General features: G+C 37.4%; 1 protein-coding gene across 2 annotated transcripts in view; it reads right to left on the bottom strand.

The window, feature by feature from the left end:
* The window catches only part of CFTR (CF transmembrane conductance regulator), a 103,241-nt gene that overhangs the window by 65,956 nt on the left and 22,177 nt on the right, over nucleotides 1-15,108 (bottom strand). For both annotated transcript variants that reach the window (XM_087723644.1, XM_087723643.1), the window contains exons 3-6: nucleotides 11,039-11,147; nucleotides 6,726-6,941; nucleotides 5,238-5,327; nucleotides 2,022-2,185 (exon numbers count right to left, since the gene is read on the bottom strand). In XM_087723644.1, coding sequence (XP_087579770.1) covers nucleotides 2,022-2,185; nucleotides 5,238-5,327; nucleotides 6,726-6,941; nucleotides 11,039-11,068 — 500 coding nt within the window. In that variant the 5' untranslated portion in view covers nucleotides 11,069-11,147. The remainder of the gene's footprint in view (nucleotides 1-2,021; nucleotides 2,186-5,237; nucleotides 5,328-6,725; nucleotides 6,942-11,038; nucleotides 11,148-15,108) is intronic.

Raw genomic sequence — 15,108 nt, 5'->3', positions numbered from 1 at the left:
TTCTGTATTTAATACTTATCATACTGAAAATCTGGTAAACATCGCACACAACATACTACTGGTATCAATAAGGTTCATTCCATAAAATAGAAGTGTACAGAAAATTGCACTTGTTTGTTATTCTGATAACAAGTTCCAAAAAATTCTTAAAATGTCCTTTGACACTGTTCAAATGATTCTCCAACAGTTTTAAAAAGCTGCATTGGTATAGATGTGCCATTATGTAAAACACAATGCAAACTACAGAGCTAAAAACCAATAATTTATTTGAGAACAGTAACTTTATGTATATATGTTAAAAAAAACACTACCTTGTGTGTGTTTACACTAAGTCCATGAAATGTTTTTCCTGAATAACATGTAACAATAAACATTTAGAAGTATATTGAACACCATGTGGAAATAGCAAATAAGAATAGTACGAGTATAAGTTTTGTTGTACCTAAGGGGAAGTATCTTACAGTACAGCAATCACTCATGCCCCTTGCCATTTGGAAGTTGAAAAAGCATGCAAAGTATGGCGTAAACCCTAAAGTAGGACTTGCTTAATTTTAAAAAAAGATGCAGCGGGGACCATCAACAATTAATTCGTCTGTTCTTCCTACCTGTGCCACAACATTTCCTTTGTGGGTTTAAGTCTTTTTGCCCCACAAAAGGTTAAATATACTGTAGTTTTTAGGAGTCAAAGAGTTATCCACTTAACTAAATTTTGTTCTTTATTTCAACCACTTCCAGTTTCTCAAAGCATAGCTACTGGAATCAAGGAAGGAAGATATACTGTATTGTATCATGTCAAGACAGGACTTCTTGTTTGACATTATTCCTTTAATTACAAGTATATAAATTACATATAGATTCTATGCATTGCCCATGAAACAGAGTTAATGTTCCAAATATTCTTGGTCAGGCAGATACAATAGACAAAATGCTCAGCTGTTGAAGAAACTCTTAAGATGTTTCTTCCTTTATGAATATGGTCACCAATTACGCATGTCTTGCCCATAACCAGACTTCTGCTTGTGTTTTCCTACTCTGTGTTGAAGGTAGTTTTCTGGCTTCTTTATTTAAGAAGCTTTATTTAAGTACCTTATTACAGCATTCATTCAGCAACAGTTCAAAGTGACAGTGATGCTGAACGAAAGGATTAAATCCTTAAAGTTATGAGCATTGCAGCACCCATGTGATCATGTGATCAAAATTCAGGCATTTGTAGCCTACTTACACTTACAACTGCTTCAGTACTTCAAGTCTATCTTCTTATCTTCCCCCAATCTATGCCCTTTTGGCAGGCTGCATTCTGCAGTCTCTGATGCCGTTGCTGAGTTTCACCATCCTCTTTCTCCCACTGCTGACCAAGCATACCCACCCCGCCTTTCATGACGCATCTTCTGGACATGTGAGGCTTTCTTCCCAAGTTTACACATAGTGGATCCTCAGGAAACCTGGGAGAGATGACCTGATGTAGCCAGAAACTGATTCATAAAGGGCATAGGTGAGGCATGCCTCAGTAGCAGCAGCAGCAGCAAGAAGACAGCGAAGGCCAGCTGGGGCAGCAAAGTGCAAGATGGCAGGGGGTTCAGAGTGCGGGGTGATGTGGACGACTACAGCTAGGACTACCTGGAGTGGCTGAGCTTTGCACTATGCTTCTGGTGCAGCTGGAACTTCCCACACTACAGAACAAGGGCTTCTTGTTGCTCCAGAGTGAAAAGAGGCTGCTTGCCTCCATACGAGGCAGGATGCAGGGTGGCCAAAAGGGCAGACATGGGGTGGGGGGGGAGAGGCATTTGGGGAGAACTGCAGCAAAAGCAGTCATTTATCTTATAAGAACTAAGGCTCGAGGTTGGGAGGGACTAAACATGGAATGGATTAGATTATGGTGGATCCTCAGCTAATGGCCAGTGGAATTCAACTAAAGATGGTAACAGGGATTGTCAGGACTGCCATTACTGAAACTGGCTGAAATTCGGGTAAATTTGAAGACTACTACTACTTGAGAAAACTACCCATATATGCTTTGTCACCTGTATTTCATCATCATTCGTCCTAGATAGGCTTGAAAAAAGACAATAAGAATCAAGAATGCAAGCCCACAAAATGCTGATGCCTGCAACATCTCCCAGAGAAGCCCCATCAGCAGCACAACTTGTAAAGGTGCAATCCATACAAAATGAGCCAAGGCCAGACCCTGAAAGAAAGAAAAAATCACAATGAAAGCACAAGGAAACTATACTTAGAAAGCAACATGGAAGCTGGTAAGAGTGGCAGGTTTGTCCAATCCAAACTCCATTGAACTATCTTGGCTGTATATTCAGCAATGTTGAGCAGCTATTCCATTTCAGATGGTGTTTTTCCATGCAGCTTCATGTAAGGCAGTGGAATAGGCTGGCAGATGTTTTTAATGTTTGAGAGTCATGACTTGACTTATTCAGTATTATTGACAGAGGAGTCAGTGCAACGACAAACAGTAGTGGTGATAGTGGCCTTAAAAGACTTCCTTCCTTATCCCTGTCTATTACCAGCAGTAATGTCTTACACTGTGCCACTGATCTTTGTACAAATCTTCTCATATTTAATTAGAGTAATGGGACCACCATCATAATGCCTATTTTGTTCCTAAAAACACCACAAGCTGGAGCAGATAAATCTGCTTTTGTGATTTCAAAATGTGGGAATAAAAGCACAGAATTTTATCTAAGCCGGACTTAATAACCTGGTTAAAGGTGTCTTGGGAGTGCAACTTCAACAACTTTCAGACTCCTGAAATAGAAAATTGTATTCCACAATTTCATAAACAGTTATAGTTTCTTCTAGCAGAAATCTCGGCAGTGAAGTACAAAATTCTTTATGGTATGGCCACTTTAGTGAGAAATTATATCCATGCTGCTCTTGTTTGTTTTGACCTCAGCCTGAAAAAGATTTTATTGACCAATCAAACACTCCCTTCCATAAGCATAGTGGGAGGAAGAATCTCTCACTAAGACTGTTAACTATTCCTTTGTCCTACTTAAAGTTTAAGCAATTTAAATATCATCCACAAAAACCAGCAAATTTTCTGTATTTTCCTACTGCTATTAAATTACTGCTAGCCAAGGAAAACAATAGCACTAGGACAGTGGTGGGTTTCAAAAAATTTTAGAACCTATTCTGTAGGTGTGGCCTGTTTTGTGGGAGTGGCTTGGGAGTCATGTGACTGGGTGGGAGTGGCTTGGCAGTCATGTGAATGGGTGGGTGTGGCTAACTTGTAAAATGTGGTGAAACTCACTTAACAACACTCTTGCTTAGCAACTAAAATGTTGGCTCAGAAACTCTGGCATTTGAAACATGTAAGTCTTAAAGCTGTCAAGTTACAAGACCCTGGCATCCCTAACTCTTTAGAAAAAAACCCAGGGGTGTTTGACAGCTTTAAGTCTTGTGGACTTCAACTCCCACAATTCCTCCAGTCATGTTGGCTGAGGAACTCTGGCATTTGAAGTGTGCAGGACTTAAAACTGTCAAGTTACAAGACCCTTGCACCCCTAATCCTTCACACACACCCCCCAAAAAAACTAAAACTTTATTTTTAAACTAAAACTTTATTTTTTGCACACGGGGAAAGTTGGAATGGTGCACCAGCCACACACCACCTCCACTGACTTTGAAGTCATTCTCTCGCTGCCAAAACCCCTTGGCGCTCTTCACCTGTGCACCCTCAACCTCCCATCTGTGAAGGATACGCAGTGGTCCTCCTGGAGGGGCAGCCCAGGGACACTTTCCCACACCCTCTGAATAGCGTGTAGGCTGTGGAAAGTGACAGGGGAGAGGGGAACTGCTCTTTTTTTTCTGCTTCTCGGCCCGAAACAAAGTGGTGGTGAGGAAGGAGTCTCTGGTGGCTGCAGTGCAGCAGCAGCAGCAGCAGCAGAAGTGGCTGTGGCGGCTGAAACACAATCCCGGGCAGATAGTTTCAGGCTTTGGGCAGGAAGTCCAATTGTGGACTTCAACTCCCAGAATTGCTCTTTCCTTCGCTCAGCTGCTATTGCCAGGGTGCCGCCAGGACAAGCAAGGTCTTGGGAGGGATTTTCCCTCTCCCTCCAGAGAGCCCATATCGAAAGAGAGGAGGGGGCAGGCTGGTTTGAATGTGGGTGAGTGGGCAGTTTAGTGGCCTGCTTTCTTTGCTTGTTTGGGCAGGCAGAGAAAAAAAGGAGGCATGTGATAACCGAGGACAAAGATGCTCCCCTCTGCCCTTGATGGCAGGGGTGCTTTATTACATGCTCCCTTTCTTTCTCTTCCTGCCCAAACGAGCGAAGGAGGTGCCGGCCCCAAACCGCATTCAAACCAGCCCGCCCCCTCCTCTCCCCTGGCACGGCTCTCTGGAGGGGGAGCTGTTCCAAAGAACAGCTACTTTCCTTCCCTCCTGTGGCTGGCAAAACAAACATTTTCACAGCGGCAGCTGAAGCACAATCCCGGGCAGTCAGTTCTGGCTCTCCCTTCTCCAAGCATGTCCCGTTGCTGCTGGAGCTGCTTTACTGAATCTGGCATGGTAGTGATTGCAAGAAGTGGCTGCCAGAGAAGCTCTCAGCGATGGCAAAAGCCCCCTCGGAGCCTTGGCTGGGCAGGCAAAGGAAGTAGGTGGGCAGAGCAAGCATGGTGTGGATGGGCGGGGTGAGCGAGCGGTGAGCAGGCAGGCAGAGGGAGCGAGCAGAGGGGCAGGCCAGGGGAGGGAATGTTCCGGTACGGGACCTCTGGAAGATCAGGTACGGGAAGGCATGCTAAATTTTACCAACCAGTTCGCCCATATCGGTGTGTCCCGCTGAGACCCACCCCTGCACTAGAACATATAGCACTTGTTCCAAAAGTAAATCAACATTAAAATAGGGGAATATATAAATATAATATAGATACATCCAAGAGATAAATGTTATGGATTTAGTATTATATATCCTATTCTCAGAGTTTATTAATAGCTTAAGAAGTCACTTCAAAGAGCAAGAATAATGTAATACAAACAGATAACTTGGATCCAAACATTCAGGCAAGTGTGGTGTTGTTAGCATACATAATAATTTCTTTTGATTGGTTTTTTTTCTGCTTTTTATAATTTGCTTAGGACAATTCCCTTGCAAACCTATCCATAGCAAATAATTTACTTTAATTCCAGCGGTGTTAAGCACATTATAATGGATTGGAACTGATTCCTTCTCCTTCAAAGAATTATAATGTAATATAATGTAATAATATAACAAACATGATTGCCAACATACTTCATCAAATTTGTTCAGATTGTTCGAAAGGAGGCTAACAAGTTGTCCAGTACTTATGTTATCTAGGACTCTGCTTGAGAGTTTTAAAATCTGTAAAACAGAACAAAAGAAGTTTATCAACTAACCACATATAATAGCACAAACAGAAATAAAAACAACATCAGTGGATACTAACATTGTCTGTGCAATGTAATGTTTATGTTTTATTACAAACATACTTTCCCTCCATCTATTACATTGTTACTCATAAATACTCACAATATTCAGAAGAGTTTGCTCTATTAAAAAATTTCAATAGATCCTGATTTTATCATCACCAATCACCACCTAAGAACTACAAATTATGAGTACTATGAGGCTCCTGCCAGGAGGAAATTGAAAACAACATTTCAACATCAGTTAAAGTTAGGTGGCCTTATAATCTGGGAATGAAGTAAAAGCTATTTAATTGGGACTTGTTCTTTAGAAAACAATTAAGCATCTTTTAAGTATAGTTAAATGTATGTGTAGATAAAGCATCAGCATTTTTTAAACTATACTTTCCAGTTATGATTTTTAGAGTAAACAGACCAGTTTTTAGTTCCAAATTATTGAAATTTATATTTTATGCTTGTAATTGTAAATTAACTGTATTATTATTTATTGTGCATCCATTTATGGGAAAGGAATAAGTAGATTTTAAAATAAATAAAAATAATAAGTTCATAACCTGTTTCCCCGAAAATAAGACCTCCCTGGATAATAAGCCCAATTGGACTTTTGAGCACATATGCTAAAATAAGCCCTCCCAAAAAAATCAGCCCTTCCCAAAAATATTGCAACACAGCAGCAGCCATGAGGTGACCACGCTCACTGCCTCCTGCACCTCAAAAATAATAACACCTCCCCAAAAATAAGGCCAAGTGCTTATTTCAGGGGTCAAAAGAAAATAAGACCCTGTCTTATTTTTGGGAAAACACGGCAGTAGATGCAATAATTAGATTGGAGACTGTTTTTATTTTAATTTCAGATTCTTTTCGTACTTTATTATATTTGTAAGAAATTAACTGTACACAAATACAGGTTTTTTTGTTTTAGGTTTGTGCAATAGAATAGTTTATATGTAATGGTAAATTAATGTTGTCATTCTTGGCTCATTAGCTACCTTCTTTCCTAGCATAATCAGATTTTCTCCTTGATGAGGCAAAATTAGTCCTTATTGCTCCATGAAGGCTTCATTCTACTTACAACTATGGAAATTGGATGATGGTCATATAGCTTATGTAACAACTCGTACTTTTACTCTCATTTTCTTGGTTACTGTTGGTTTCAAAGAAATATTAATTAACCATCTGCTGATATTGCACAATAAACTAAGTGTAGATCATCAAAAAAGAAATTCTTCTTGCTTTCATTACTATAACAATGTGAGGCCACAGTATGTTATTATCAATCTCCTATGCAGTTTAATTACTCTTGAATTTCATTTAACCAAAATAGGAAACATACCTTTTTATAAATTAAACTAAACATGGCTATCCTTATTTGCATTCCAATGTGATGAAGGCCAAATATTGCTGGGTGGAGAAGCAACATTCGTACAATGAAGAGAAGACAGAGTCCTATGGCTAAATAGTAGGCTATTGATCGTTCGAGTGAATTAGAAGGATCATAAGAAGCAATTATTCTTCCCAGTAAAAGAGGTTGCACGGATTTAGTAACTTCCTGTGGTTAAAAAAAGTCAGATATTTTTGTCAGATTTTTTGAATAGTTAATACATATGAGCACTTATTTATTCAGCATATTTGAGCATGAAGAATTACAACCTTATCTTCAGACAATGGTTAGCAGTGAGAAAAATGGATAGATGTCACACACTACATTATGCTTCCTAAACTACTAATGTCCCTCAAGAACAGAAGGGAAAGAAAATAAAAATCAGCAGCTACCTTGATTTGTTCCTTTTTATGGAATTACAGGGGAAAAAGTAATGTTTGTCTTTTGGCTCAGGGAACATTCATACCCATATGTCTGTTTTTGGAACTAATGAATGCAAAATTGCAAAGCTATTCAATATTCTGTAGCATATAATATTGTCCCTTTTAATAGCCTTATGATCAATATGTTGCTGAAAAGGGAGCATCTTTCTAACCTGCACTTTATTGTAGATTAAAGGCTCTCTCTCTCTCTCTCTCTCTCTCTCTCTCTCTCTCTCTATCTCTATCTCTATCTCTATCTCTATCTCTATCTCTATCTCTATCTCTATCTATCTATCATATAGATAGTGGAAGTGTGACCTTCCTCCCATACTTGGGCATACCAGGGGTTGTGACTTTAAGTATATACCTCCCACCCTGGCTGGCTGATAAGGAGTCGTTCTCTGTAGCTCAAATGGTTAACTCCCTGCCTGGGAGGCAATGGAGCACAGGTTCGATTCCCAAACATGGGTATGGCTAGCTGATGAGAGCTAAATAGCTTGAAATAGATCTATACTAGTCTCCCTTTATTTATTTATCAGCATAAATATTATATATATATATATATATATATATGTGTGTGTGTGTGTGTGTGTGTGTGTGTGTGTGTGTGTTAGTTATACACTTTCCAGATTCACTTGTTTGTGTTAGTAAGATGGATGGCTATGTACATTCATTTAATAAATAAAATAACGGCTTATAATGACAGTGAGAATTATTGGGGAGGATAATAGTGAATATTTCAGGGGATCAAGCTTGCGCATGATGATTTTTTTTTCTATGAAAATTGAAGTTATGACCCTGAATTACTGAAAGGACTATAATTACAAGAACCATACTGCTTAGAATTACAAGTCTATTAAGGGATATTAAAGATCACCACAATAACAACTGTGGTAATTTTGGGTCCGATTACTTATCTAGTTGCAGGGAACAAAAATAATCCCATTCCTCCAAAAAGATCTGCTTCTAGAAAACATTCATCATAATTTAATAAGTCTTTAGTAATTATCTTATCTGGCTCTTTACATAGATTATTGTTAATAAATTCATTTTCTATTTAAATGAAGAGTAAAACAAATGGGGAAATTCCACCTTTAGCATTATTACAATATACAAAAGGATGGAAAATCTTACTAATAAAATTTTCATTAAACAATGTTAATAGTTCCCAGATGAAATATTAGGTATTTTATATGAAATGATCGTATAGCATACAATTAATTTTGTTAAAAATACATTGGAAGAATGTAAGTGAGGTCACAGTACCCTTTTTTAACTGTCCTTTAAATAACCTGAGATCAACATTATAAATTGATTTATTTTTATTATATATCATCATTTCCTAATGGGTCAGCATGAAAACACTGGTATTCATATGGGTTTGTTCAGAAATGAACTGAAACTGCTACTCTGAATCACAGAGCTCCTGTTTAAATACTCACATTGTTTTTCATGATTACATATAATTTTAGAAAAAGACAAACAGAACAGACTTATGTTTGACCAACAGAGCAATGTTTTTAGTACACAAGGAGGAATATTTATAAAAGAACAATTAAAAAAGAATTGGGCAGGTGTGTCAATGCATCCACATTTAGGATCAAGACTGTTTTTATATACAACATGTATATATATGCAATGAGAATGTTAAAGGACAAAAATTAAAAGTTAGTGATTAAACTCACAGTTGGACAATGGAAAGAACATTTTTCAGAACTAAACAGAGTCACAAAACATTGTGACTTGTACAGAAGCTGTCATCAGACCAGATGCTACAAAGGGCAGGATGGAGTAGGGTTTACAAAAATTAAATGAAACACTGTGGCAATAAGAAGAGCTTTATAGCTCACGCTGCCTTAAGAAAATTCAAAACATTTTTGAAGATCCATATCATCCTGGGCACCCATTTTTTTTTGAACTAATACCATCTGGCAGATGGTACAGGATAATAAAAACAAGGACAAATAGGCTGAAAAACAACTTCTATCCCAAGGCAGTAACTATATTGCATTCTACAGTATAGTGCAATATTAATGCAATATCGGGTTTTCAATTTTAGTTATATAGAATGTGAAGGATATGAGTTTGTGTTTTTATTTTTATAGTTATAATAAACTGAAGATGGCATTTAATTTCATTGTACAATGTGCAATGATAATAAAGTAAATTAAACTATAACTGCTAGAGAATGTAATGGAATTCTCTGAATCCTTAACTCCCTCTTCAGTTGGTTAAAAAAAAATCACATCTCTATGCCTCTGCCCTTGTAGTTACTAGTTATAGCACATGTGTAGAACTATAATTTGTATTTTACTACTGTTTGTTATGTGTACCATACAAAGATAGCAATGTGTTTTCAGATTATTGTTACAAAGTGATTTATAGATTTTTTTTACAACAATGAACAAGAAAAGGCTACACATAATACACTTTAACGATTAACAAACAAAAAAGGTCTACTATTTCCAAATAAGAGTGTTAATACTTGCTCTCTAGTTGCTTTTCTTATGATCTGAAAATAGAATTTGTGTACTATTTGCAAGACAGCTAGTGATATGGACAAGCTGAAATCAATCTCTCCAGTTCTCTCTCAAAACTAAGAGTTGTTCTAGTTAAAGATTTCTTCGCAAAAGTGCAAAGTCTGAATATAAAATGTGTATTGCAATTTCTAACTACCTTTGGTAATATTTGTAGACACACCTGGCATGATTAATCTTTGCTATATTCTCATTATACTTGTGAATGATAACAATATTGGCAGCATAGGATAATTCATACTGTTCACTAGCCAGATGATGGATAGAAATTAAGCATGTCAGTTTAAGAAAATATTATTATCCACATTGCTGCAGCTGTAAAATTGCACTACAATACAAAAAGTGAGAAACAACTTAAGTTTGGTGAAAAAAATTCTTTTTGAGCCTTCTGAATTGAATTGAAGAATATTTTTAACTCAGGAAAGCAAATTCCATATCTAGCATATCTCAATATTTTTTAAGAACATTGTTGACAAACATGGAAGTTTGTTAAAGAATTCTGACTCATCTTTTCATGTCACTTTGTTTATATATTTGAATTCTGAAGCAAATAAAAAGTATCAATATTTACATAGTTCTAGAATCACATTTTAACATTACCAAAATAACTTTTTTTATTTAAAATTCAATTTAATTGTAATTCTTTTTAAAGACATAATTTTAGCATGAAATCCATATGTACAATTATTGATTCCATTATGTTTAAAGACTTTTTGAAGCATCAATGTCTCCATCAATTTTACAACAGGTTTTGTTACTATCTTAATAAGCACACATCAGACACACATAAAAATGGTTATCCCAACTTTCTAATTCTTTATCAGCCTACAAACTAAAACTTAATTTAGATTAAATTTTTGTCCAATCTCTTTCTACAGAGATTAAAAATAATTCAATTAAAATATTTGTATGTAGGAACTATATGAATAAGCATGTTTTAATATAATTAATTTTTTCAATGTTTTACTTCATTTGATCTTTGTTGAGCCAGACTTGATTCCTGTTGCATGCATGCATGCATACTTGCATGCATGCATACATGCATACACTGCTTGTCCCAAAGTGCTTTTTCAAGAGGCAACTACACTTTTTTGTTTTTCTTTGAAGACATTTTGCTTCTCACCCAAGAAGCATCTTCAGTTCTGACTGGATGGTGGGAAATAGAAGGATTTATACCTTTATAGCACATTTGAGACAATCATGACTGAAAATCTCCATAGACAAATACAATGCTTAGAATTTCTTATGCATGTTACGAAAAGATACAATATTGCAATATGTTAACCGGAAATAAAGGAAAACTTACCCCTAAATATAATATTATTCCATAAAACATAAATTTCCAGAAGAAACACCTTCTAAGAGCATTGATGAGTTTGGGTTTTTTCTTTGAGGCCAATTCTCTGTCCCATTCTCTGAGGGGGAAAAAAGGAACATTGAATTATATGGCCAAATAAACCATTCTTTGGCCAGCATAGTTTATTTCACCCAAAGATATCCAAGGAGATTTAGTTAAGGAATCTATTGAATTCAAAGCTCTGCAAAGACCCCCAAGGACCTGGTCCTCTGTGACATGATAGCTCAATAAAAGTTCAAGTGTAGCTCAGTTAAATATTTGGCAATGGAAATACTTCGTTACACATCATTCTGCAGAAAGTTAATTCATTAAAAAGGTCACAGTGTATGTTTTAAAGAAACCTGTTGTACTTCTTCAGACCACTAAACAAATAATAGGTTTTGGATTGCTTCCAGTACCAAGGGAAAGCAAGGGAAAAAAGACAATTCAATTCTGTTTTGTTTGTTTTTAATAAAGCATGTTAGCTAACATTGAAAACCTGTGTAATTGAACTCTGAATGATGCATTTTTAGAATCAGTTTTAACAGATAATACAATTATTTATGAAATATAAAGTAATCACAACATTTAGATACTGATAAAATTTCCAATCAAAATGGAATTTGACCATTTTTTAACTACACTGAATATAATATGGGAATTAAGTAATACCAAAAAGCAACTGATATGACAGATTATACTCAGGCATTTTTTCAAAAGTGATTTAAGACATTACTCTGTCATAGTGTAGCCCAGCCGCTGCTGAAGACATGTAAAACCATGACTTCATTACTGTTATTTACAGAAGAGTCACATAAGTCTAGGAGAGACTAATGTATCTTTATGGAGAATTTATTTAAGCTGCATCTTTTAAAGAGACCACTAGAGTTTTCAATGGGATAACCATTCTAATTAGGAAGAAATTTCAGAGTATTGAATCCATGCAGAATTTTTTTCCAGGTCCAGCAGTTGGTATGGGGTTATAATTGTTTTAGTTTAGTTTATACTTTATTTGTATGCCGCCCTTTTCCCTGGGGGGACTCAGGGCGGCTCACAATTGAAGGGAGGGGAAAGACAGACAAGTTACAAACATAGAACCATACATCATTAAAAACACAACAGTCATACAATTCGAGTGGGGTTACAAGTTTTTAGCCCCAGGCCTGTTGGAACAGCCAGCTTTTAAGGGCTATGCGGAAGGCCTGGAGGGTGGTGAGGGTACGAATCTCCACGGGGAGTTCGTTCCAGAGGGTCGGAGCAGCCACCGAGAAGGCTCTCCTCTGGGTAGTTGCCAGTCGACATTGGCTGGCTGATGGAATTCGGAGGAGGCCTAATCTATGGGATCTTATTGGTCTAGAGGAGGTAATTGACAGTAGGCGGTCTCTCAAGTTGATAGGATGATTACTTTGGGGTGCAAAATTTCAAATAATCATCAAAAGTTTCTTTTTGTTTTTGGTACTATATAGGATTCTGTGGAGTTTCACAGTCAAATTTGATAGTTTAAATAAGTTAGCTTATTAAAAGCTGTTTATCCAACCTCAAACATGTTGACTTAAGCCTTACGCTTCAACATTCTGTCTGAACTATAATATGTGAACCAGGAGGCTCTGGCGCAAAACAGAGACCTCTAAGGTGTATTTCCTTGATGTATCAGTCTTTTTTATGCCAAAAGCATCATGCCTCTCAATGTATATTCATTGTTTCAAGTAAATAAAGTAACTAACCAGGAAACAATAAAGTAAAGTAACTAACCAGGAAATGATCTGATATTAAAATTTTCACTCTGTGGGTAACCTGTGATTTTATCTTGTACAAGATAAATGTTTTTAGTTGAACATCAAATCTCCACAAAACAAGTCGTTCATTTGGTTATGCAACTCCAGCTCTCTGACTAATGTAACAACAAGAATTAAGGATGTTCAGTTTGTGATCAGAATGACTCTTTAGTCAACTTCCATTGAAAAAGGAGTAACATAATCATAAATTACATAATCATAAGATGCTGAGCTTGTCGATCAGAAGGTCGGCAGTTCAGCGGTTTAAATCGCTAGTGCCGCGCAATGGAGTGAGCTCCCATTACTTGTCCCAGCTTCTGCCAAACTGGCAGTTTGAAAGCATGTAAAAATGCAAGTAGAAAAATAGGGACCACTTTGGTGGGAAGGTAAAAGCGGTCCGTGTGTCTTCAGCATTTATTCATGCTGGCCACATGACCATGGACAGCTCTGGCTCTTTGGCTTAGAAACTGAGATGAGCACTGACCCCCTAGAGTCGGGAACGACTAGCACACATATGCAGGGGAAACTTTCCCTTTAATCATGAATACTCTGATAAATTTTAAGTAGCTAAGATGCAAGGTAAGATTTTTCCATAATTAATTATTTACTTACTTATTATTTTACCCTGAACCAGATAAAGTTTTCCATTTATACAATAGCAGAGTTGGAAGGGACCTTGGAGGTCTTCTAGTCCAACCCCCTGCCTAGGCAGGAAACTTTATACTGTTTCAGACAAATGACTATCCAACATCTTCTTAAAGATTTCCAGTGTTGGGACATTCACAACTTCTGGAGGCAAGCTGTTCCACAGATTAATTGTTCTAACTGTCAGAAAATTTCTCCTCAGTTCTAAGTTGCTTCTCTCCTTGATTAGTTTCCACCCATTGCTTCTTGTTCTACACTCAGGTGCCTCGGAGAATAGTTTGACTCCCTCTTCTTTGTGGCAACCCCTGAGATATTGGAACACTGCTATCATGTCCCCCCTAGTCCTTTTTCTCATTAAACTAGACATACCCAGTTCCTGCAACTGTTCTTCATATGTTTTAGTCTCCATTCCCTTAATCATCTTTGTTGCTCTTCTCTGCACTCTTTCTAGAGTCTCCACATCTTTTTTATATTGTGGCGACCAAAATTGAATGCAGTATTCCAAGTATGGCCTTACCAAGGCACACTTGGTATTAGTGATATTAACACTTCACGTGATCTTGATTCTATCCCTCTGTTTATGCAGCCTAGAACTGTGTTGGCTTTTTTGGCAGCTGCTGCACACTGCTGGCTCATATTTAAATGGTTGTCAACTATGACTCCAAGATCCCTCTCACAGTTACTACTATTGAGGAAGGTACCACCTATATTGTACCTGTGCATTTTGTTTTTCTTGCCTAAATGTAGAACCGTACTCTTTTCACCATTGAATTTCATTTTATTAGACAGTGCCCAATGTTCAAATTTGTCAACATCCTTCTGTATCTTAAGTCTATCTTCTGGAATGTTGGCTATTCCTGCCAGCTTGGTGTCATCTGCAAATTTGATGAGCTCCCCATTTATTCCCTCATCCAAATTATTGATGAAGATGTCGAAGAGTACTGGGTCTAAAACAGAGCCTTGGGGTACTCCACTGCATACTTTCCTCTACGTAGATGTAGTTCCATTGAGGATTACACATTGAGTGCGGTAGGTCAGCCAGATATGAATCCATCTGGTGGTGATGCTGTCCAATCCACATTCTTCTACTTTATCTAGTAGTAGGTTATGCTCTACCTTATCAAATGCCTTACTGAAGTCCAAGTAAACTATATCGATGGCATTCCTCTGGTCCACTAATTTTGTCACTTTATCAAAGAATGCAATAAGATTAGTCTGGCATGATTGATTTTTGACAAACCCTTTGTCAGCACCTCTTCATTGAGTAATTAGGAAAGAAGACCACGAGACTCCATAGGTAGAAATCAAGTGTACTTTTACTAATTATAAATGATTAGAAGCGTAGCAAAGCGAAGACTGATTAATTAAGCGCGAAAGCAATTGATATATAAAATAACCCATTCCCCACCCCTTGGCCTCCCCGTTACAGTCCAATCATAATTCTCCTAAGTGTCAGGTGTGAGATAACTTCGAAAGGCATCACCAAGATGGAATGTCGGTGCCGTTAGCCTTGGCGGGAACCTCCTCCGCATGCGTAGTCCGACAGGCAGCAGAACTCCAGAATCTTCCTCCAGCACAATTAGTAACCCCTCCCAAATACCATGCCCTCCCTCCCCGTTT

Source organism: Thamnophis sirtalis, unplaced genomic scaffold (genome assembly GCF_051295495.1).
Source record: "Thamnophis sirtalis isolate CommonGarterSnake01/CBP01778 unplaced genomic scaffold, rThaSir2_p1.2 scaffold_9, whole genome shotgun sequence".
NCBI lineage: Eukaryota > Metazoa > Chordata > Lepidosauria > Squamata > Natricidae > Thamnophis > Thamnophis sirtalis.
Note: the sequence above shows the minus strand (reverse complement) of the source record. Positions and strands in the feature narration are given on the sequence as shown.